The sequence below is a fragment of the Podarcis liolepis genome (assembly GCF_965112155.1).
Source record: "Podarcis liolepis genome assembly, chromosome: 16".
NCBI lineage: Eukaryota > Metazoa > Chordata > Lepidosauria > Squamata > Lacertidae > Podarcis > Podarcis liolepis.
In genome coordinates, this window is record NC_139567.1 from 43,984,292 (window position 1) to 44,008,549 (window position 24,258).

A 24,258-nucleotide genomic window follows, 5' to 3' on the forward strand; every position below is an offset into this window, starting at 1 on the left:
CTCTCTTCCAGCTGAACCAGAAGAACATGACCCTGAGCAACCGGTGCCGAGTGTTTGACCGCTTCCAGGACACCATCTCCCAGCACGTGGTCAAGGTGGACTTCCTCAACCGGGTCCACAAGAAGCACCCCCCCAACCGCCGCGTGGTGCAGTCCATGAAGAGGAAGGGGCTGAAGGTCAGTGGGGAGGGGGCTGTGTTTGTCTCTCTGAATGAGAGGCAGAGGGCTTGAGGGGAGGCTGGGCTGGCCTCTGAGCCTCCTCTGGACTTCCAGGCGCCAGGCTCTTTCCTCGGTCAAGCTGCCTTGCGTGAGTCTACCAGGAGGTGGCAGCCTTGCCTGCGCAGAGAACAGCTTTTCCTCTTGAAGCTTGCAGGCCTGGGCTTGCTCTTTAACCAGGCTTGACCCAGAGGCAAGGCTGGGAAGGTTTAACTGCCCCTCCTCTCTCTCTCTCTCTCTCTCTCTCTCTCTCTCTCTCTCTCCCCCCGATGCCCTCCCTCAGGTTCCTGATGCCATCAAGTCCCAGTATCGGATCCCGCCCTCGCTGCTGGCCCCTGCGGCGATCAGAGACGGGGAGCTCATCTGCAACGGGGTCCCTGAGGAGCCCTCACTGAAGCACCTTTGCAGCCCGGAGCACTTAGCCACCCAGTCAGAGCAGCAAGAGGTAAAGGCCCGGGGCGGAGGCCTCTCTCCAGGAGGGGCTGCACTCCTGCCGAAGGAGGGTCCCGCCCCCCCCCCAGCTTCGAAATAGAGGGATGCTGCCTTCTGAGGCCAGCAGGCTCTCAGCTTGGCTGCGCTTGGCCCTGGCTCTGCTGAGAGCACCTCTCCATCAGGCACCTTGTGTTGGTCTGTTAGGCGTTCTCTCTTGCATGTTTAGATGTCTCCAAGCTGGCCTCTGGGTTGGAAGCGGGGCAGATAACCTCTTTGGGAAACTCGTCTGTGCAGATCTGTTGCGGATTCAGTCTTTTTTCCATGGCAAAGGTCTTTTGTTTCCCTCTGGAGCTGTGGGTTGGCCATCCTTCCAGTAGACTGAGGAGCCCGAGGGGACTTTGTTGGATGCGAGCAGCCTGCTAGGAATACGCAGGACGGTTCCAGGATTGCCCCTGGGGTCGTTGGCTCATCTTCCTTGCCTGCCTTCGACCTTAGGCTTGTGCGTTTGCTACAGGCATCTTGCCAGCCGCTGTGAGAACAGGGTCTTGACTCAGAGGGGCCATTGGCCTGACCTGGCAGGGCCATGCTGATGTTCTTGTGGAGAAGAAGGCCATCAATTGCTACTAGCCATGATGACTATACTCTGCCTCCAGAGAGTCAGAAGCGACAATGCTTCTGAATAGCGGGTGCTGGAAGTTGCCAGAAGGGACAGTGCTGTTCTCGTGCTCGGGTCCTGCCTGTGGGTTTCCCTTGGGGGCATCTGGTTGGACAAGGATGGGCCACTAGCCATATCAGCAGGGCCATTCAGGTGTCCCTTTTGAGGATCTCGCGTTGCGCTCATTGCAGACTTCCTCTCCTAAGTGTCTCACTCCGTATTCCTTTCTCCTTCCAGTGGCTGTGCAGCGTCGTCGCTCTGCAGTGCAGCATATTGAGACACTTATCTGCCAAGCAGGTGCCCTCGCTCTGGGACTCTGAGCAGGCGGACAAGGCGGACGTCAAGCCGGTGATCGTGGCCGACGGCTCCCTTTCCGGCCCTTACCAGGTGGCGGACAAAGCCAGCCTCCCTCCCCTCTATTCTGCGCCCTGCCCACCTGGCATTGCCCCTCAGAACTCCTTGGGGTCTTCCCTGCAGGAGGACGCCCACTACTCCTCATGTACGGACAGGCCCAAGAAAGTGTCTCCCTGCAGCGCAACGTCCAACGGCCCCAACGCCCCCACGGAGGTGAAAATCAACGGGCCGCATTTATACAGTGACTCTGCTTCTGCCAACTTGACTGACTCCCCGAGGCTTGGTGGGCAGGGCAGCGGCGCCCTCCCAGGGTTGTCCCAGCGGCAGCAGCCATGGCCCCGGCCTGCCACCCCACCGGTAGCCTGTGGGCTCCTCAATCACATGGTGGCGGGGGCTGTCGTGAAGACCGAGAACGCAGTGGGGCCAATCTCGTGCACACACAGGGGCTCCGTGCCAACGGCGGGCATGCCGGCCTCCATCCCGAACTCTTGCGCCAGCCTGGAAGCTGCCAGCACTCTGCAGAGGAAGAACGTGCAGACACAGGTTGGGTCTCTGCTGGCCTCGGACCTGGGGGCGATGGACTCTCCTCTCACTGCTACCCGGGCGCTCACCCCTCCCCAAGCGGCAGCGGTGGGTGACGGGGTCTCTGCCATCGGAGCTGCGCATGGCTTTTGCTCACCAGCACCGCCTCCAGGTGAGAGTGGGGGGGCTTCAGGGCAGCCAGGGGTCTCTGGGAGCCCTGCCTTAAAAGGGGCAGCGGGAATGACTGAATCCTGGGGGACGCTGCCGCCGCTTTCCTTTTTTTTTTTTTTCATAAAATTTATACACCGCCTGATGGTTAAAAACCAGAAACCTTCACTGCAGTTTGCAGAAATATTAAAAAGCTGAAATTATAAGAAAATTTAACAACAATAATTTAAAACTTCCAAAAAGCTGAAATAATAGACTAAAAGCAAAACTTCCATCAGCTTTCTGAAATCCCACCCACCATTGAAGCCAATGTGTTTTGACTCTGCGCAATATAAATATAGATATAGAAATGGTTGGGGGGTGCCTGTGAATCCTGACCCAGCAGTTCTTTTTGCTCCTCCTTCTAGACGGTAAGGTCAGCCCGAGCACCTTATCCATAGGAAGTATCTTAACCACCCCCTCGTTGCTCCCTCCCAACTCTTCAGCCACGCTGGACCTCGCAAGTTCCCTGAAAGCATTAATGGACAGCAGCGGAGGTGAGTCCTTGCACAAAGGCATCTTGCCGTGCCACGAAGGGGGGAGGCAAGCAGGCAGGGAGCTCCTCTTGTTGGTCTTGGGGTGACTACATCCGCAGATGTCCCCAGGGGGTCTCCTAACTCAGCAGTGCTCCTCCTGCCAGTGTGGTGTAGTGGTTAAGAGCGGTGGACTCCTAATCTGGGGAACCGGGTTCGCGTCTCCGCTCCTCCACATGCAGCTGCTGGGTGACCTTGGGCCAGTCACACTTCTCTGAAGTCTCTCAGCCCCACTCACCTCACAGAGTGTTTGTTGTGGGGGAGGAAGGGAAAGGAGATTGTTAGCTGCTTTGAGACTCCTTCGGGTATAAAGCGGGATATCAAATCCAAACCCCTCCTCCTCCTCTTCTTCTTCTTCTTCCTGTGTGGCCCTTTCGATTCTCTCTGACCAAGCTGCTGTGTCCCCCCCCCTTGCCACCCTCTTGATGAAGGCATCTGCACCCGCTGGTGATGCCAGATGTGCATTTAGTGTTGGGATACTGCCGGGGAGACGGGGGCATCAGGCAGGCCCCCAGCTGGCTCCAGACGATCACCAGTCTCCCGTGGAACAGCATCAGTCAGTTAGCAACACGAGCCTCAGATACGCTTGGAGACCCGTGCACGCTCTGTCAGCAGAGTGTGTAAATCTCCACACAGCAGATGAGGTGGACAGAGGCAGATGTAAGCATTATATACAGCATAGTTCAGGAACAAAGGAAAACATGTCTGCATCCCTTTGTCTCCAGCAAAACAGCAGTATAGCAAAAGCAACATACAACGGAAGTTCCCAGCAGACAGTGCTTGGGAGTAAACAGGCATGCGATACACAAACGTCATGCCTGTACCCTTTTAAGGTGGAATGGAACTATATCTTAACATTTAGATTGCCTCTTGCCTCTACCCCCAGGCCTGGAAGGCAGGATCGTGACCCAGCTGGACCCATGGTAAATGCTAGGTCTGCTTGTATTGTGTCTCTGTGGCCCTAGGCCTATCAAGAAAGCACCATAAGAAAGGGTGTCTTTCTCCTGACAATTCCACAAGGTTTAATTCGTTGATCCCCCAGGCACCTCGCCTTAACAGCACCGTCTCTTCTTCTTTTATGTCAGCAGAGATTGAGATAAACATGCTGGATGAGAAACTGATCAAGTTCCTGGCCTTGCAAAGAATACATCAGCTGTTTGCTTCCCGGGTCCAGCCCTTTGCAGGCAACGCTGGTCCCCACCAGCCCAGTCCTGGGGGCAATCATGCGGAAGGTAGGCCCGTGCCCACATTGACCCGGGCACTCTCTCCTCCTCTTCCTCTTCTCCTCCGCTGCTCTTGGGGGTACAACAGTCTTAACATTATAAGTCACCTTTCTGCTACACACTCCCCAATAGTTAAAATGCAGAAAGGGGGGGGGGCAGACAAGTGTCAGCGCCAGCAGTAGGAGAGGCAGGCTCCTTGGGAAGGGCCTGCACCAGAGGAAGAAAGCCCTGAGTTGTTCCTGCGGCACCAGAGAAGAAAGTTTCCTCTAGGCATTGGCAGAACGCAGAAGCATCATAGGCCTGATCATAGGAAGTTAGGTGGTTGGTCCATTTCGCTCAGTACAGTTTGCATTCACTGGCAGCGGTTCTCAGGGTTTCGGCAGGGAACTCCCCCAGGACAACCCTGGGACCTTTTACAGCCTAAAAATAAAGTAAGATTCTAGTCTTCATGGTTCTGAATAAAGGTTTGAAATAGGAATACAGGAAGCTGCCTTATACCGAATCACATCGCTGGTCCATCTAGCTCAGTATTGTCCACACTGGCAGCAGTGGCTCTCCAGAGTTTCTGAGCGGACATTGCCGGTCCTTCCTGGAGATGGGGCAGATCTGCATTAATGGGGCAGATCTGCATTATGATGACAAGCCCTTTGCCCACCTCGCCTCTCAGCCAAGGGGAGATAATCTAGCCCTGCATTGTCCACTCTGCCTGGCAGCAGCTCTCCAATGTCTCTGGGAGCCTCCTGCTGCCCTTTGCCCAGGATTTGAACCTGGGACCTCCTTCCCACTGGCATTGGGAGCACAGATGCCTTCTCGCTGCTTCGCTTTTGGTGACACACCTGCTCAGGTGCTGACCCAGGCCCTGCGATGCTTTGTTCAAGAAGCGTTGGCCAAAAGATGTGCCTAGGTGGGATGGGGAGTGAGAAGGCAAATGACAACCTTCACTCTGCCTCTCCTCCCCCTTTGGTTATGGGCCTCAAGTGAAAATGAAAAATGGCATGAACATGGCTGGTGGAGGTGTTTTTTTGGGGGGTGCATGGGTGTGTTCAAATCCAGGGGGCTTCTCTGCTCTTGGCAGTGCTTCGTTCTTGAGACCACCTGTCAGGGATTCTTTAGCTGTGAATCCCTTGGGGGATCCCTTCCAACTCTTCAATTCGATGAATTCCGTCTTTCTGTCTTCCAGGGCAGAGGAAGGAGGTGCAGGCCCGAGCCGTCTTCTACCCTCTGCTGGGGATGGGCAGTGCGGTGAACATGTGCTACAGGACCCTCTACATTGGGACAGGCAAGGGCTAACTGACTGGGGGACTAGCTCGCCTCCCGCCAAGGGAGGGGAGCAGCTACGTATGTGCTCAGCAGCCTCCTGGCTGCCAAATTGGCTGGGGAAGCGGGGTCCGCTTGCAAGTTGCTGCAGCTGCTCTCACCGGAAGCTAGTAACTGGGGTGGGGGGGGAACCCTGAGCCTTCTGGGAGTGGGTGTGCTTTCATCTCAACTTCTGTCGTGGTCCTTTCCTGCTTCCTGTGGCTTTTGGTGGAGGTCTGGCTGCATCCGAGCTGCCGGTGCTCAAGAGAGTTTCTGTCTCCCTCCTTCCTTTGCGCAGGAGCTGACATGGACGTGTGCCTTACAAACTACGGTCACTGCAACTACGTCTCGGGCAAGCACGCCTGCATCTTCTACGACGAGGTGAGTCGCGCAATGCTGCAGCCCGGGAGAGTGGCTTGATTTGGAGGCAGGTAGATTTGGAGAGAGGAAGAGAGGAAGCCGTCTTCTGGGCATCCTTGCCACCAACACTTCCTGTCCAGGGTGTGACTCTGTCTCCCTTTCCCTCTGCCCCAGAACACCAAGCACTACGAGCTGCTCAACTACAGCGAGCACGGCACAACGGTGGACAATGTCCTGTATTCCTGCGACTTCTCCGAGAAGACAGCGCTCGTCCCGGCCAGCAGCATGGTTGCCAAAGTACAGAGTGTGATCAGTAAGTTTGCAGCCTCTCCTGAGCACCAGAGACAAAGCAATACCAGAATCCTACACAAGGGCAACTTGCATAGGCAGGAGAGCCCCACTCTGCATGCGTTTCTCTGTTTTACACAAGCATTGCTTCTAATCCAGGCTTCCTCAACCTCGGCCCTCCAGATGCTTCGAGACTACAATTCCCATCATCCCTGACCACTGGTCCTGCTAGCTAGGGATCCTGGGAGTTGTAGGCCAAAAGCATCTGGAGGGCAGAGGTTGAGGAAGAAGAGTTTGGATTTGATATCCCATTTTATCACTACCCGAAGGAGTCTCAAAGCGGCTAATATTCTCCTTTCCCTTCCTGCCCCACAACAAATACTCTGTGAGGCTGAGAGACTTCAGAGAAGTGTGACTGGCCCAAGGTCACCCAGCAGCTGCATGTGGAGGAGCGGGGAAGCGAACCCGGTTCACCAGATCACGAGTCTATCGCTCTTAAACACTACACCACACTGGCTCTAGTCCTTAGACGGCTGCACTGGTGTGAGTGTATGGACATTGCTCTGCTTAAAAATCAGAAGCCAGAGGGATGGTTAAATCAGATATTGAGGAGTGAGGGGGATGGGAGGTTCAGCCCCTTTTTGAAGCAAGGCGCCCAGGATTGTGCACAGGATTCCCAAGGCGATCACACCACATGTTTGTGCAACGGCAGTTTTATTTTCAGTCTCTCACACGCCCCTTTCCACCTTTGCCCACTGTGCCTCTCTTCCTGTATTCCAGAGCGACACAAGAGCCGAAAGCAGCAGCAGCTGCAGCCGCCGCCCCCTGAGGAGGAGCAGCCCCCAAGCGAAGAGGCTGCGGTGATGCGGTCCCAGGCCCAGGGCCCGTCCCCCAAGCCCTGCAACTGCAAAGCCAGCAGCTCCAGCCTCATTGGGGGCAGCGGGGCCGGCTGGGAGGGGACGGCCCTCCTGCACCACGGCAGCTACATCAAGCTGGGCTGCCTGCAGTTTGTCTTCAGCATCACGGAGTTTGCGACCAAACAGCCCAGGGGAGGAGATGCCGCCGCGGCCTTAGCACAAGAGAGGGACTTGGAGGAGAAGCTGTCCCCAAAGGCCCAGCAGGTCCCTGTGCTGCGCTCCAATTCAGTGCCCTAGGAGGAGGCAGCGACCGAGGGAGGGAGGGGTTGGACAAGGAACAATAAGTCCTCCCTCCCAAGATCGAGAGACTCTCTCACAGACACATTGTGCACAGGATTCCCTTTGATGTACACGAACCATGTCTTGTCTGGATTCCCAACCCTCAACGTGGGCCACAGACTGTTGACGCCCTTTGCATGAGATGAAGAACTTTTAATTTTTATTATTAATATTATTATTATTATTGTTTGCTCAAGTTTTTAGGGGCATTTGCACATATATTTGTACTATACATTTCATTTAAAAAAAGAAAAGGAAAGGAATTAACTGCAGCGTGTTGGGAGGCCGTGCTGGGGCAGAGCCGGCGAGAGGGGGAGGGGAGGGGGTCGTTGACATTGCCCCCCCAGGCAAGCCTGCTCCCCTTTGCAGTTGTAAAATAATCCCAAAAAAACCTGTTCTATTTTGTGCCAGTGACAATAGTTTTTATATTAAAGAGAAAAAGAGAAATACAGTTTTCATACAGCAAAAATCTATTCAATTATCATTGTTTTATTTAATGTAAAGGTGCGCTTTCGTCCTGCCAGATTTATTTTCTTCTCCCCGCCTTTTCCAACCTCCTGTGCCCCCCCCTTCTCTCCCCCTTCCTGCTGCAGTTGCAATTCTGCATATTGTGTGTGTGGCAGGAAGCGAGTTCCGATTTCCTGCTGCCCACCCTGTTTCGTTCCCGCCCCCCTTTTAGATGATGGAGAAGTATTTGGGGTTCTGTGTAAATACATCCACTGACAGCGTTTTTCTCTCCCCCCGCCACCCCCCCACTGTGTTTTTTAAGCTGTGTACGTGTGGGTTATGACGTTTTTCCTCCAGTTGTCTTAATTGTAGCAAAGCGTTTCTTTGTCGTAAGCCTCCTTTTCCCTCCCTTTTGTTCCAGAAACTTCCTTCCCACCCCCCACCCCGCAGCTAAGTTCTGATGTACAGAAGTAAATTGCTATGTTTTAGGCTTTACGGAAACTTTTTTCCCTCTCTCCTGTATTCTGTATATAAAACAAAAACTATGGCACTCGTCGCTGTCTGCCTGTCTCTGGAAATTCCCTGCCATCAGCAAGAAAAGTTCCGTCGGCTTTTGGGGGTTCCCGTAGGCAAATGTCCCTGTGGGGGGGGTTTCCTTCCTTCCCCCCACCCACCCCTGGGTCACAAGGTGGGCCTCCTTTTGCGCCCGCGCTGTCAGACGGAAGCTAACCGCTTCTCCTTCACCGTGTGAAGATTCAGCCAAAAGTGGGATCTGAGGACTGTCTCCCCGTTCCTGGTTGTGCACAGGGTGCCAACTTAGGGTGCCCCTCCCCTCCTCCCCCCCCACAACAGGGTATATACTTGTAGGGCATTGTGGAACAAAAACAGCACCTCTGGCACCCAGAGGCTATATTGGGGGGGGGTTATGGGGGGGGGAGAAAATTATTCCCGCCGGTTGGCCTCGACTCACTCCATCCTGGAGATGAGATCTGCTGAGTTCTTTAAAATGTTTTTAATGCTTGGAGGGGTTTTTTGGATCTGGAAAAAATTCTTAACCTTTTTTTTTTTTTTTGTATAAAACTGAAAAGATTTCATGACTGTTCCAATGGCATTAAGTCTGTATTAATAAACTCACCTACTACTATTTAAAAATCATGGGGCTGTGCCAAGCCGTGCCAATTCTTTTAAAAAGAATTCCTTTGCTCTCATTCTTGTCATCGCCCACGTTCCCTTCCTAGATGGAGACGGGCTCCTTCGCTGGGAAGCCAGGTCTCTCTCCTCCCTCCCACTGGCGGAGGCAGCCGGTCATGGAGCAAGAGAGTTGGAAGTGATCCAAAGGATCACCCAGCCCCTGGAATTGCATTAGGACTCGCCTGCCCCACCTGCCTGCTACCTTTCTTTGAACCAGCCAGTGGGGTGGGTGGTTCTTCCCCTCAGCTTCCCCCTCCTAAGTCCTGATCTTGCCCCTTGTAGAACTCTGGAGAAATGGAGGGCAGAGGCCAAACTGGAAAGAATTGGCTCTACCATTGAGTTTCCTGCCTCGCCCGTCTCTCACCATCATAGGCACCAGACACTTCCTCTCTTCCCCCTAAGAACTCATGCTTTTCATGGAGCAGACGGCTGGTTCAGTCTGTGGCCTTCCCAAAGTTGCCGGCAGGGATGGGGAACACCTGCTGCTCTCCACATGTTGCTGGATTCTGTCCTGGAAGAAGAAGCCTGCTGGATCAGGCCAATGGCCCATCTAGGCCAGCATCCTGTTCTCACAGTGGCCAAAATGCCCCAATGGAAAGCCCTCCTCCATGATTTTGTCTAATCCAGCAACCTGTGGATTCTCTCCCGCCCTGGAGAATCACTGCCTTTTAAGCCCACCAGCTGAGAACAGGGGTCAAATTCTGCAGACGGTTCCTGCATTTGTTGGTCAGCTGAACTTCCCCTGTTGGCCAGCCGCCTGTTCATTCTTCAGTGGAAATCAGTTGAATAACTTTCCTCCCTCCACCCTCACCAATAACATCTTCATTCCAGCATTCCCTGTTGAGTTGAGATGCTCTGCTTATCTAAGGGGTGTCTAGATTGCCACATCCAGCCTCCGTCACTATCACTGTATATTTAACTGCATTTATAATACTGCTTCGATCATTCATAACTTCTAATCAAGTTTAACGTTGGATCACACAATGTCCCTTTTAAAAATACTGATAAAATCAAAGGTGGAAAAAGCAAGCTAACTTAAAATTTCTCAACAAAGGCATGGTGTACTTTGCAAACAAATTTTCTTTTGCGAAAGACAAGTTTCTGTCCTCGAGAACTTAATCTAAATGTTGGCAACAAGATGTGAAACAAAGGAGAGGTAGGGGAGGGCAGAGCAAGGAGGGAAACCAGTTGCACAACTTCAATTTCTCTTTGACCTTGGGGGATGATTTCAGGGACTGGTGCCTCCAACTCCCATGAGCCTTAAGAGTCAGGGAGGCCCAAGAGCCAGGCATGATGGGAGTTGGGAAGCCATCCGGTGGAACGTGAGGGTCCCAGGGCCTTGGCTTAAACCAGATGCAGGGAACCTTTGGCCCTTCAGATGGCGCTGAAATACAACTCCCATCAGTGTGGTGTAGTGGTTAAGAGCGGTGGACTCGTAATCTGGGGAACCGGGTTCGCTTCCCCGCTCCTCCACATGCAGCTGCTGGGTGACCTTGGACTACTCACACTTCTCTGAAGTCTCTCAGCCCCACTCACCTCACAGTGTTTGTTGTGGGGAAGGAAGGGAAAGGAGAATGTTAGTCGCTTTGAGACTCCTTCGGGTAGTGATAAAGCGGGATATCAAATCCAAACTCTTCTTCTTCTTCTCTGGCCATTGGCCATGCTTGCAATGCTGGGGCTGACAGACATTTTAGCAGCATCTGAAGGGCCAACTATTCTCCAAACCTGGTTTAAAGCAAGGATTCCACCAGAGTTCCTAGACCCCTGGTGTTTTGTTTCCTATGAATCCTTGGTAGTGGCTGGCCTAAAGAGCTTTTGGGAGCTTCCTGGTGCCTTGCCAGAGGTTGGGTTGGATGACCCTTGGGGTCCCTTACAGCGCTACGATTCTAAAAGCCAGTTGCGACCCGTTTCCCTCCGTGTCCACTTTTCCAAGAGCCTTTGCCAGATCAGAACAGCTCCGTTGTTGAGATAAAATGCTGAAGGGGAAAAGGCTGGCTGGCTCCAGGGGTCAGCAAACTTTTTCAGCAGGGGGCCGGTCCACTGTCTCTCAGACCTTGTGGGAGGCCGGACTATATTTGGGGGGGGGGGAATGAACAAATTATTATGCCCCACAAATGCAGAGATGCATTTTAAATAAAAGCACACATTCTACTCATGTAAAAACACCAGGCAGACCCCACAAATACCAGTAACCCAGAGATGCGTTTTAAATAAAAGGGCACATTCTACTCAAGTAAAAACACACTGATTCCCTGGACCATCCGCTGGCCTGATTTAGAAGGCAATCGGGCCTGATCCGGCCCCTGGGCTTTAGTTTGCCTACCCATAAGCTAGATGGACCATCTATGCCTTGATGCAAAGTCATATCCTCGGTCTTATCTAGCTCACCACTGTCAACACCAGGGTTTCCCAGACTTGGGTCTTCATCCCATCATCCCTGACCACTGGTCCTGCTAGTTAGGGATGATGGAAGTTGTAGCCCAAAAAGCAGCTGGAGACCCACACTTGGGAAACCCTGGTCTATACTGACTGGCAGCAGCCTCAGTGGCGGACTTTGTGCTTTAAAATTTCCATGTGCAATGCCAAAATTTGCTGCCCCCCCCCCCTTCTGTTGTTTGTCATTGTGGTGTCCTCTCAGCTCAGCATCCAGTGTGGACGAACTGGTTGTACTTCCTAAATCCGCCTCTGACAGCCTTCCAGGGTTTCCCGTTTTTAAGGAGTCGGGTGTCTTTGCATCCTTGCAATTCCAGGGTTTCAAATCTGACACCCCCTGCATGCAAATCAGGTGTCCCACCACTGAGCTTCCTAGGGCAATTTCCCTAAAAAATAGAGTAAGATTTCTGGTCATGAAACAAAGGGCCGGCTTAAATAGGAACACTGCCTTATACCATGTTAAACCATTGCTCCATCAAGCTCAGCACTGTCTACACTGACTGGCAGGGTTTCAGATGGGGTGGGGGGTCCTTTGCCAGCCTTGTCTGGATATGGAAGCTGGGACCTTCTGCAAGCAGAGCAAATACTTTGAATTTTATTATTACAGTCACAGACCGGTTCCGGTTCACTTACAATATCAGAAAAATCATATAACACAACAGGAATACATTGGATTGCATTTGGGTATAACAGAGACAATTCAGATATATATAAAAATATATATTAAATCTTGATCATTAAAATATAACCTAAAATTGTCGTTTAAAACCTTAATCATTTTGGTAGCACGGCTTGTTCCCCGAGTTTTATGGCAGCCGCACAGAATTTGGCCACCCTTAGCGAGATCTCTAGATCCTTGTCCTCTACCAGGAGTTTTAGACACTGAAGTTCGGACCCATTTGGAGATTTTTGTATAACAGGAGTGATAAATACCGAGCGTATACCCCCTTAGAAACGGCAGCAAATACTCTCAACTTGAGATCAGGCTTTTCTATGGCAGGAGGGCCTGAGTTGTTCTGTGGTGAGTCTGCAAGAGAACTGCACCTCTGTAGTAGCTTCAAGATTTAGCAGAGTTGGTCTCAAAGCCTGGCTTGAGGACAGGTGTCCCCTTGGGGGGGGGGCGCATTGATCACGCACAAACAAGACTCTCCAGGCGCAGCCACGTGCAAAGATACAAGTTCTCCGTGTTCAGGTGAGGCTCTTGGAAGTTCACGATGCGGCTGCTGGAGCCGCTGTCCCACGTGGAAAAGAGCTCTCTTGACAGCACCTGTTTGGCCTAGAGGCAAAAGGGAATCGCTCCCGTGGCAGAAAAGGTCTCGGCTGAAGGAGGCAGACATCCGCAGCTGGGGGCCTCGGCGCCACATCTGGCCTTCTGTTGCCAAACAGTGATGGGCCAAGGAGAGCTTTGGCAACTGGGCTTCCCAGAAGACGAGGGCGGATGGCTGCAAACCCCGCGAGGAGGAAATCTGAGGCGCTCTGCCTGGTCCAGGGACAAGGATGAAGGGAACTCGAGTCCGTCCGACAGCATCTGCAAGGTCACAGGTGTTCCCCATCTCTGCTCCCGCTGGCCGTCAAAGAGATACGGCTGGTCCTCTGGTTGCAGCGCGTCTCCAGGAGCGCGCAGCTTTGCGCAAGGGCCCGCGAGGGGAGGATCGGGAGGAGGGATCCGGGGCGCGTCTGGCTGCTGAGAACCCGCCTCCCGAGGAGGAGGAGCATCAGGAGCAGCGGCCTGGATCTTTGGACCCTCCTGGCGGGGCGGGGCCAGGGACACGGACTTTGCTATGGGGCGGAGCTCTGACCCCCACACGGTCCGGGATACCGCTCACCGCGACGCGCATCTCTGCAAGCGTTCCCGGCACGCCTTGGAGCGCAAGGGGCGGCAGGCGCGCAGCGTTGCGCACGGGTCTGCGGGAGAAAGAGGAAGGATCCGGGGCGCGTCTGGCTGCGGGGAATCTGTCTCCCGAGGAGGAGCAGGATCAGCGGCGTCCGCCTCTTCCTCCGACCAGCAGTGCGAGGAGCGGCGATCGCGGGCGCAAGATGCGCGCCTAGGCTGCTGGCGCCCCCTCCTCCTCCTCCTGCCTTTTGCGCTCCGGGCGCAAGCAGCGCGCCATGGCCGCCGCGGAGGCGCTGGCGGGTGTGGGGCTGGCGCTGGGCCTCTACGCCTTGCTCTATTACAACTTCATCAAAGGGGCCACGTGCAAGAACCAGACCAGCCTGCGGGGCAAGACGGTGCTGATCACGGGTGAGAATCGCCCCCGGAAGACGGGGGGCAGCGTGGGGCAGTGGTTAGAGCGTCCGAAGAGGGTCTGCGGGAGCTCCCGCTTCGGGGTTTCCTGCTTCGGGATCCCAGGGGAAAAAACTCCAGATGATCAGCCTGAGCAACATTCAAAGATATAAACGAGGGAACTCCCTGTGTCAAAAAAACAAACAAACACTAGAGGCAAAGTGGGTCAGGTCAGTGGCAAAAAAGTTATCCGGTTTGACAGGAGGGATGAGCAGCTAATGGCTGGAGGGCCAAACCTGCCCTCCTGTTGCCAAGCAGAGATGTGCAGAGGAGGGCTTGGGCAATTATGATGTGTTGAGTAAGGCTGCACACCCAGGGATGGCGAAACGTGTGGCGCTTTTCCTGTTCTGGGACTCTCAGAAGCCCCAGGCAGCATGGCTCAGTCAGGATGAAGGGAACACTTGGTAGTGAAAGAGAGATTACTGCTACTCCATTTCCAACCCAACCTGGAAATGAGATAGAAGAGGGTTGGCGTTTAAGAGGCGCCCCACAGAGGTGACAGGTTGGTTATATATAAATTTATTATATATAATACAGTGGTACCTCGGTTTACGAACTTAATCCGTTCTGGAAGTCCGTTCTTAAACCAAAAACGTTCTTAAATCCTAATGAGGCCTCCCGCTGCCGGTGCCCTTCCACTGTTCGGATTCTGTTGTTCTTCTTGTTGTTTAGTCGTTTAGTCGTGTCCGCCTCTTTGTGACCCCCTGGACCAGAGCACGCCGGGCACTCCTGTCTTCCACTGCCTCCCGCAGTTTGGTCAAACTCATTCCGTTCTTAGACCGAGGTCAAGTTCTCAAACCAAGACACTATTTCCAGTTTTGTGGTGTTTGTAAACCAAATAGTTCTTAAACCGGACTGTTCTTAAACCAAGGTGCCACTGTAAAGTATATGATAAAGAGATGAATAAATGCCGTGAAGGGTGCTGATAATGGTGTCCTGGCAGCTGGCCCTGAGATGGGGGGGGGGTCCTCTGTTGAACTACAGCTCCCATCAGAGGGCTCCAGAGCCTTATTCAGGAGGTCTGTGATGTGCCTGAGGGTTTGTAGTGGAAGATGAGAGACGGCACATCCATAGCATTCAATATTTGTATATATTGTATTGTATTCTGCTACAATTTGAGCTCTCCTAAGAATAAGAATAATTCATTATTTATACTCCACCCATCTGGCTGGGTTTCCCCAGCCACTCTGGGCGGCTTCCAAAAGAATATTAAAATACAATAGTCTATTAAACATTAAAAGCTTCCCTAAACAGGGCTGCCTTCAGCTGTCTTCTAAAAGTCTGGTAGTTGTTGTTCTCTTTGACATCTGGTGGGAGGGCGTTCCACAGGGAAGGCGCCACTACCGAGAAGGCCCTCTGCCTGGTTCCCTGTAACTTGGCTTCTCGCAATGAGGGAACCGCCAGAAGGCCCTCAGCGCTGGACCTCAGTGTCTGGGCAGAATGATGGAGGTGGAGACGCTCCTTCAGATATACTGGACCGATGCCGTTTAGGGCTTTCAAGGTCAGCACCAACACTTTTAATTGTGCTCGGAAACGTACTGGGAGCCAGTGTAGGTCTTTCAATACCAGTGATATGTGGTCTTGGCGGCCGCTCCCAGTCACCAGTCTAGCTGCCGCATTCTGGATTAGTTGTAGTTTCCGGGTCACCTTCAAAGGTGGCCCCACGTAGAGCGCATTGCAGTAGTCCAAGTGGGAGATAACCAGCGCATGCACCACTCTGGGAAGACAGTCTGTGGGCAGGGAGGGTCTCAGCCTGTGGACCAGAATGAGCTGGTAGACAGCTGCCCTGGACACAGGATTGACCTGCGTCTCCATGGACAGCTGTGAGTCCAGAATGACTCCCAGGCTGCGCACCTGGTCCTTCAGGGGCACAGTTTCCCCATTCAGGACCAGGGAGTCCTCCACACCTGCCCACCTCCTGTCCCCCAAAAACAGTACTTCTGTCTTGTCAGGAGGAGTCAACCTCAATCTGCTACCCACCATCCATCCTCCAACCGCCTCCAGGAAAGGAAAGAGCCTGGCTGCTGGATCAGGCCAATGGTGCATCTGGTTCAACCTCCTGTCCTGGTGGCCACCCAGCTGCCCCCATGGGAAGCCCCCATGCAGGGCCCGAGCCCAGGAGCCACTCCCTTCTCCTGCTGCTTCCAGCAACTGGCCTTCGGAAGCATGTACTGTCTCTGACCCCAAACTCTGTGGAATCCACATTATAATGCAACAAAACGCAACCTGTAAGAAATAAAGGACGTAGTGAAAATGAAGTTAAAAACCATACAGCACCTAGCACAGCCCATTACAATTGCCACAGCAGGTAGAAAAACCATTCAGGGGTCCACCAAGACCCTCGACAAATTTCTTTTTTATATATATAAAATATTTATTGAAGTTTCACAAATTATATAAACAGACACGATAATACAAACAAACACAGACAAAAAAGAAAAAACAAGTATAATTTCAAATCCTTATTTTCTTAAAACTTACTTCACCGACCTCCTCATACCTCCCCTTTCTGCATTCCAATTTCAAATATTAGTTCAGCAAATCCTCACCCTTAATTTTATCTAATTGTTAACCTTTCTTTTCTTTTGACTTAATCTTTACAGCTGTAATCCACTTAATTTCTAAACCAACATCATTCTAATATTCATTAATTTTGCAATGTTTCTTAAGATAGTTCTTAAATTTCTTCCAATCCTCTTCTGCCGTCTCTTTTCCCTGGTCTCGGATTCTGCCAGTCATTTCTGCCAATCCCATATAGTCTATCACCTTCATCTGCCATTCTTCCAAGGTGGGTAGATCTTGTGTCTTCCAATACTTTGCGATGAGAACCCTCGAGAAATTTCAAGCAGCCAGTAAGCCCCGCCGCCACCAAAGACACATTTTGGGAACCACTGCTCTAGATCATCCTTTCCCCTGGACTTTTCCAGGTGGAAACACTGGGATTGGAAAGGCAACGGCCCTGGATCTGGCCCGGAGGGGAGCCCGTGTCATCCTGGCTTGCCGAGACAGAGAGCGAGGAGAATCTGCCGTCTATGACATCAGGAGGGTGAGTGCCGGCCACCTGCCTCCTTCCAAAGGCAGCATTTATTTCTTTGCCTCCACTTAGAAATCACTTCCCTTGAACTATCTTGAGGCGATTTCACAGTAAAATCATGTCATAATGGAATCTGAACAGTCAGCCCTTCCTTCTAGAAAGCTGGGCGGTCTAGCTTTCTAGGAGAATTCACCAACCTGCCGCTCTCCCATCAGCATCACACAGCTGTCTGTGTGGGAGTTGTAGTTCAAAAGATCTGGGAGGGCACCAGGTTAGAAAAGTCTACCTTAGTGGTATTAAGGTGCTGGTTTTGACCTTTAAAGCCTTTTGTGGCTTAAGGCCCTCGTATTTACAGGACCGGCTCTCCTGGTCTGCCCCACAGAGGACCTTACGGGCCATGAACAACCATAGTTTAGAGGTCCCAGGCCCTAAGGAAGTCAGACTATCCTCCACCAAGGCCAGGGCCTTCTCAGTGATGGCTCTGACCTGGTGGAATGCTCTGACCCATGAGACCAGGGCCCTGCAGGATTTAACCTCCTTCCGCAGGGCCTGTAAGACAGAGCTATCCCACCTGGCTTTCAACTTGAACTTAGCCTGATCTTTTATTCCCCTTCCTTCCCTCCCTCTCCCCTTTTTATGAAGATTTCCCGCTCTGGGATCCCACAGCTAATTCTCCCCTGGTCTCCTTGCTGGCCCAAATAGGACTAATTTAGCCAGCTAGCCCTGGTGACCATCTAATGTTTATTGGATGGATTTTCCCCTTAAGTTGATTTTTGAATTCTGAATTTATTGTTATTCATGTTTTATACTGTATTTTATGCTGTTTTTTGTTGCATCAATTGTTTTAAATTTGTAGTTAACAGCACTGAGCCCGGTTTTCTGAACCAGGAAGGGCAGGGTATAAATAAAAATTAATTTGTATTATTATTATTATTATTATTATTATTATTATTATTATTATTACATTGGGGTGGGGGTGCTTGGAGGATGTTTTCCCACAATGCACTTGCAGGGAATAATATCAAGTTGCCCTGTACAGCATTGGCATTTAGGAGCCTGCTTAAAACTCACCTCCTCACCTGGCTTTTTCTGGGACTGGGGTGGTGATGAAGCAGCTGCGCTGCTGATGTACTAATCTGATCTACTGATTTATGATGTATCTTGTATTTGTTTTAGGAATGTAGTTTTATTGTTTATGCTTTATGCCATTCACCACCATCATATATTTTTCCTTAATCTTGATCGTCTGTGGGGAAAGGAAATTGCAAATGAAATAAGAAAATAAATCTGAAGGCTGGATCTGTGGCCGTAATATTTTTCCAGAGCTTAATTGGCATGTGAATCTTCAGATAACCTGAGCATAAGAGCCAGGCTGCTGGATCAGGCACTGGATGCATCCCCAGCGTTCTACCCGGACACTGAGGTCCAGCTCCGAGGGCCTTCTGGCGGTTCCCTCGCTCCGAGAAGCCAAGTTACAGGGAACCAGGCAGAGGGCCTTCTTGGTGGTGGCGCCCGCCCTGTGGAACGCCCTCCCATCAGATGTCAAAGAGAAAAACAACTACCAAACTTTTAGAAGACATCTGAAGGCAGCCCTGTTTAGGGAAGCTTTTAACGTTTGATGCATTACTGTATTTTAATATTTTGTTGGAGGCCAGCCAGAGTGGCTGGGGAAGCCCAGCCAGATGGGCGTGGTATAAATAAATAATAATAATAATAATAAATTATTATTATTATTATTCTAGCCCAGGCTCCACTTCTCACGGTGGCCAATCTGGTGTCTGCTGTGGGAAGCCCACAAGCAGGATCTGCGCACAAGCGCAGCTCTCCTGCAGCTTTCTAGAAACGGGCCTAGATTCTGAGCAAGACCATGGTGTGGCACAGCAAAGGGAGCCTGGTTGTGACCTGGCTCTGGGAGTGGGACAGGGGGCAAACTTTGTTGCTAGGGCTAAACGCTCCTTGTGGCTTCCCCCCCCCCTCGCCTGTTTTTTTTCTGGGGTGGGGTGCTGAACAAGCTCCATTGATCTGCTAATCAAATCCACTGATTTATGTATTTTGCATTTGTTTTAGGAATGTATTGCTTAATCTTTATGCTGTTCCCCCCCATATTCCCCCCCTTAATGTTGGCAGGAAAGTGGGAACAATGAAGTTCTCTTCATGAGCCTGGACTTGGCCAGCTTCAAGTCAGTGAGGGCTTTTGCAGCGGCTTTCTTGAAATCTGAGCCCCGCCTTGACATTCTCATCAACAATGCAGGTGAGATTTGGGGAAGGGGCACAGCTGCTTTGCATGCAGAAGGTCCAAGGTTTTCAGTCCCCAGTGGCATTCCCAGGTAGGAATGGGAATGTCCCCTGCCTGAAACTCTGGAGACCCACCACTAGTCAGTGTAGCCAATACTGAACTAGTTGGATCTGATTGTGCATTACTATGGCAGCTTCCTTTGTTCCTGTCTAAATCATCTTTTTCTTCAAAACCACGAGGGCTGAAATCCTGCTTTCCTTTCAGGGGAAGGGCTCAGTGGTAGAGCACCTGCTTTGCATGCAGAAGGTCCAAAGTTCTGTTCCCAACAGCATCTCTAAGTAGGACTCACCAAGGCAGAATAGAGTGGAGCTATTACTTCCTTTGATCAGGAAACTAGACTTCTCTTGATGCAGCCTAGAATAGCATTGGCTCCATTTGCTGCTGTATCGCATGGTTGACTCATGTTAAGCTTGTGGTCTGCTAAGACCCCTAGATCCTTCTTCAAATATACTACTGGCAAGCCAAGTGTCCCCATCATATAATTAAGCAGCTTCTTGACTAACCCTACATTTGTCCTTTTTGAAATTCATTTTGTTAGCTTGGGCCCAGTTCTCCAATATGCTAAGGTCATCTTGAGTCCTGGTTGTGTCTTCACTACCCATCCAGTTTGGTGTCATCTGCAAATTTGTTGGATGAAATAATTTCATCCAAGTCATTTATAAAGACATTGAACTACAATGGGCTCTGGCATGGTCGGTAGTTATCTCGGTCTTCTTGCTAAACAGGTGTGTCTCAAAGAGCTGACAGAATGCCAGTAGTGATGGGGGGCTCTCATATTTCAGCAGGGTGAGCCTCCCACAGAAATGGGGCCACCAGAGAAAAGGCCCTTCTGCATGCTGCACTTGTTTAATCCAGCCTCATTTTCTGGTAGGTGTCAGGACTGGAAGCCGAAGCAGCGACGGCTTGAATTTGGCATTCCAGGTGAATCACTTGAGCCATTTCCTTCTGACCCACCTCCTCCTGGAGCGGATGAAGCAGTGTGCGCCCAGCCGTGTGGTGGTGGTGGCTTCCAGTGGACATCGGTGGGGGAAGATTGACTTTCAGAACATCCACAAGCCAGTGGATGGGCAGTCGCCAGGGGTCCAGTCCTACAGAAACAGCAAACTGGCCAATATGCTGTACACCCGGGAGCTCGCCAATCGACTGGAAGGGACGAACGTTACCTGCTACGCGGTCCATCCAGGTGGGTGGCAGGTCCAGCTCAGCTCCTGCCTCAACTTGGGACCCTCTATAGTGGTGTCTGGTGCCCTTGGGGGACTGGAGGGGCGGGGCAGAAAGCAGGGAGCCCAATAATAGACAGAGCCAGAACCAGTGAAGGGCAGAGACAGAGTCAATTGCAGGTGGAAGTTCTGTCCCCATCCTTATCCCTTCAGAGATTTACAAGGGGCAACACTGAGACTATGGAGAGAAGGATGCTGATGGGCAGGATCACCCCCCTGGGCTGGTTGTAAGTAGGAAAGGTGGCAGATGGGGACTGTCTGAGAAGCAGACTTCCATTGGTCCTAGATGCTGTTGGGCTCCCATCATTCCTGACCGTTGACTGTGCTAACTGGGGTCCTACAACATCTGCAGGTCTGGAGGGCCAGTAATTCCAGAGATTCCTGTGCAGCTCACCTTTTCATGCATCACCCTAGAACATACATTCCTTTTGCAAATTTCTTGGTCATCGCCATCTGCAACTAGACTAGCCTTTGGCAACCTGATACCTATAGTGTTCCCAAAACAAGGAAGGATTGGACCCTGATTAATAGAATACACATGAGGCTTGACCAGCAAGACTCTGGGAGGAGGTGCCAATAATAATTCCTGTCCACCCCTCGGCCCAGGTCGTTTTATTCACATAAGAACTTTTTACACAGTGTTCGTAAGAACCAATCAGATTTCCTCTGAGCATTTCAAAAACCCCACGTGGGACAAAGTTAAAAGTTAAAACTACAAAGAGCTAATTTGAGCATGCATAGTAGTCCAGAGTAAATAAAAGAGGAAACAAGGAGGAATGCTTTTAGGAAAACCCCGGAGGTCATAAACAGGAGTAAACAGGAGAGGAAGGATGGGTAGTATTTACCATCTCTTTGTGAACTCTCTTCCTGAACTCTTAAGATCTATCTAAAGATTAAACTACATCAAAGTAACTTACTATCTTTATGTAATGAGAATGCCCAGTGAACAACTGGCCTGTCTATTTAGAATGCTTATACGTGCCTGTCAGGTGTATAGAGAACAAATGGTAGAGATGGAGAGGCTTGTGGGATTTGATCAGAAATTATTGCCAATGAATCAAACCCAGTCAACACAATGCTTTCATAGCGGACACAATGACTTGATGCATGTTTTATAATTCCTCATCGTAATCCCATCAGATCACTACAATGCCTTTCAGGTGCTTTGAACGATGACTGCCATCAGCTCCAGTCATACTAGTGGATACTAGCTAGATGGAACCTCCAGTATCAAAGGAAGTTGACCTCTAAACGCCAGCTGCTGCTGCTGAGGAAGGGCTGTTCTGCTCATGTCAGGCTTCTCAGATGGGGCATCTGTTTGGCCCAAGCAGAAAAGAGAATGTTAAACAAGATGGACCTCCATTCAGTTCTAGCTACTGATTCCTTCTTTCTGCTTTCAGGGCTTGTTAACACTGAATTATTCCGTCACATGTCGATCTGGCTGAAGCCTCTTTTCTGGCTCTTCTTCCGAGACACGACCAGCGGAGCTCAGACGTCCATCTACTGTGCCACTGAGGAAGGCATTGAGAAGTACAGCGGGCGCTATTTTGCCGATTGCAGGCTGCATGACCCCAAGCCACATGCCCGGGATGATGCCGTGGCCAAGAAACTTTGGGAAGTCAGCGAGAGGATGGTGGGGCTGGCGAAGTAGGCTGTGGCGTTTTTCAAAGAGGGCTCACCTCCATAGAACGGGTGCCTGTGCAGAACGATCCATGAAAAAGAGGAAAATTTTAAAGTCAAATTGTGGCCTCACATGGCAGGGTTCTAAAGGGGAAATAACACTGTCCCAAAGCAGCACTTCTCATTTTCGTAAGCTGGAGGCATCTTTGAATGATAGCCGACCGGTGAATAGGACTTGGATGGTGTCTTAGGGCATCAGATGGAGATAGATGCCTCCCCTAATGTGAAAAGGCTGGGAGTCTGGTGAGCTTTGGGAACATTACTTTTTCTGCTTGGTGTACTTTATCCGCAGCGAGACCTTGTGGGTCTCCAGGTAATGGAGTTTTGCAATCAAATGTACAGAGCTCTTCGCTCTTTCCTCCATTGCAGCCCGTCTCCCATACCTTGAATTGTCTCTAGAGCCAGGGTGAGGAACTGTTTTCAGCCAGAGGGCTGTGTTTCATCATCACAGGCAATCTTCTGGGGTCTGCATGCCAGTGACTGGCATGGCCAGCGCCTGGGGAAAGTCCTGAGGACTGGCTGGAAGAAGGCTGTAGAGCTGTATTTGGCCTGTGGACCAGAGATTCCTCACTCCTGCCCTGAAGAAACTCACCTTCTATTTAGCCATGCGGTTGGGGATCCAGGCTCTGAAATGCAAGTTGCGGAAAATGCTGAGGCACATCAGAAGCAGCTTTATACCAGACCTTGGCCTGCCTAGCTTAGCATTGTCTGCTCTGGCCGGCAGCAACTCTACAGGATCTGAGAAAGAGACGGTTCCTTCTCATTGTTTGCTCTCTGATCCTTTTAAGCAGGCAAACCCAGGGCTGACAGTGGAATTCAGAAGGGGAAAGCAGGTTTTAGACAGCACCTGCCCTTTGGATAGGTGTGTCATGGAGGTGATGCTATTTCCCCTCTTTTCATCCATGCTGCCTGGGGCTGATGGAAGTTCTAGTCCAACACAGCTGGAGGGTGACAGCTGGAGGGTGACAATGATCTTGATCTTAACGGTTCTGCAGCAGAGTCCGCAGGGCAGCAACCGCCATCAGAATAGCCCTTAATGTCACAACACCAACAGACCAGTCCAGGCAAGCTGCTAGAGTCGCTTGGTTCCAACCACCTGCTTAAAACCCTTTTAGTAAGCAGAGTAATGCAGTGTTAAGGATGAGAATCTTGGTTAGAGAGCAGAATTTTACCTGTTACACACACACACACACACAGAGAGAGAGGGGGGGGGGGGAGGGGAGAGAGAGATATATATGTTTCCAGGTAAGAAAGCAGTTCATTGCAGGAAATCTATAACTTGGATAGAAAAGTTCCTAGTTCTAGTCTGGAGTGGAACAAGGCAGCTCACACTGGCTCCTTGCAGAGGGTTAAATTTCAGGGCAACCTCTCATCTTGGGGTCCGAGAGCAGAAAGTGGAGGGCAGGATGCAGCCTGAGAATATCAGTCTAATATCAAATGAGAGAGAGACGGAGAGGTCAGCTCAAGAGCTTAAGGATGCCTGGAGAGACTGGGAATCTGGAAGTCCCTAATTCTTAACCCCATGCAGGACCCCTTTGTAACTTACCTTCCTTTGTGTCCTGGGACCCACAGCACCCATTGAGCAGGAACACCTTTGCCATGCCTCTCCCTTGCGTACTGCTGGCCGGTTTTTGGTTTGCGGTGGGGAAAGCAGAGCACCCAAGCTTTTCTGACCACCTCATCTCTGAGCCGTGTTCCCCTGAGCGCTCTTAGGTTGTCCACGGTTTCTCTCCTTTTTTGTTCCCTGGTGATCACAGCGGGTTGGGTAATAGCAGCCGATCTTTGCAGCTGTCTCTCTCTTTTTCTTTTGGTAAAGGGTTTCCCCCACCCCATTTTACAATGTATATAAAGGAAAAAGAACAGTGGCAACAGGGGGAAAATGAAGAGATGAAAAACGAAAACTATAAAAGGGTACAGTTGCACGTGGGCCAAAACAGCAAAGTCCAAGTCAAGGCTATCGGTGTCGTCAGATCATCAGGTCTGGTTCCAGACTTGCCAAGCCTGTGAAGAGAGTTGCCTTGAAAGTTGCCCATTGCAAATGTCACAAAGGAACGCCAAATCTTACCAAAAGTGCCTGGAGGCTCAAGTCCCTGTTGAAGTCTGAAATGATGTGTAATTTTCTCAATTTTTTCGATTTTCGAAAGTGAGTGGTACCAAGCATCCGGTGTAATATTTGCTGTTGTCACTTTGCAGGCTGCCATTTCCCTCCTCCTTTTTCATTTTTCCCACTCTTTTTTTTTTTTTACTAGCGGATCTTTTTAAGGCAAGAGAAGCCACATGGGTGTCACGACTGCTGAGCAGACTTTTTAACTGCTTGGAGGTTTTTTTCTGCACTTGAGCGGTATATAATTTTTATGAAATCAATACTAAATAATGAATTAAGTTGTTTTGA

The 24,258-nt window shown here is 51.0% G+C and overlaps 2 protein-coding genes across 10 annotated transcripts in view; both read left to right on the forward strand.

Moving 5' to 3' along the window:
• The window catches only part of PHF12 (PHD finger protein 12), a 28,432-nt gene extending 20,154 nt beyond the window's left edge, over positions 1–8,278 (forward strand). For 4 of the 8 annotated variants that reach the window (XM_083479799.1, XM_083479803.1, XM_083479804.1 and 1 more), the window contains 9 exons: positions 12–176; positions 499–660; positions 1,540–2,350; positions 2,754–2,882; positions 4,004–4,150; positions 5,322–5,420; positions 5,736–5,818; positions 5,972–6,110; positions 6,866–8,278. In XM_083479799.1, coding sequence (XP_083335925.1) covers positions 12–176; positions 499–660; positions 1,540–2,350; positions 2,754–2,882; positions 4,004–4,150; positions 5,322–5,420; positions 5,736–5,818; positions 5,972–6,110; positions 6,866–7,239 — 2,109 coding nt within the window. In that variant the 3' untranslated portion in view covers positions 7,240–8,278. The remainder of the gene's footprint in view (positions 1–11; positions 177–498; positions 661–1,539; positions 2,351–2,753; positions 2,883–4,003; positions 4,151–5,321; positions 5,421–5,735; positions 5,819–5,971; positions 6,111–6,865) is intronic. The other 4 variants (XM_083479800.1, XM_083479805.1, XM_083479801.1 and 1 more) reach the window with 3 other exon arrangements.
• A 4,818-nt stretch (positions 8,279–13,096) lies between these two features.
• On the forward strand, positions 13,097–24,258 carry LOC310695652 (dehydrogenase/reductase SDR family member 13-like). Of its 2 annotated transcripts, XR_014520200.1 has the most exons (6): positions 13,125–13,594; positions 16,564–16,682; positions 18,798–18,921; positions 19,838–20,149; positions 21,587–23,403; positions 23,439–24,258. XR_014520200.1 is itself a non-coding variant. In XM_083480323.1 (5 exons), the coding sequence occupies exons 1-5, from the start codon at positions 13,462–13,464 to the stop codon at positions 21,835–21,837; spliced, it is 939 nt and encodes a 312-aa protein (XP_083336449.1). In that variant the 5' UTR covers positions 13,097–13,461; the 3' UTR covers positions 21,838–24,258. The 2 variants fall into 2 exon arrangements, 1 of the variants encoding a protein (XP_083336449.1); XM_083480323.1 differs by having other exon boundaries at positions 13,097–13,594; positions 21,587–24,258.

Excerpts from the sequence above, each read along its gene's own strand:
- LOC310695652 (XM_083480323.1), top strand. The coding sequence starts at position 13,462 with ATGGCCGCCGCGGAGGCGCTGGCGGGTGTGGGGCTGGCGCTGGGCCTC. Across the intron at positions 13,595-16,563 it reads CAAGACGGTGCTGATCACGG|GTGGAAACACTGGGATTGGA; the intron begins GTGAGAATCGCC and ends GGACTTTTCCAG. Across the intron at positions 18,922-19,837 it reads CATTCTCATCAACAATGCAG|GTGTCAGGACTGGAAGCCGA; the intron begins GTGAGATTTGGG and ends ATTTTCTGGTAG.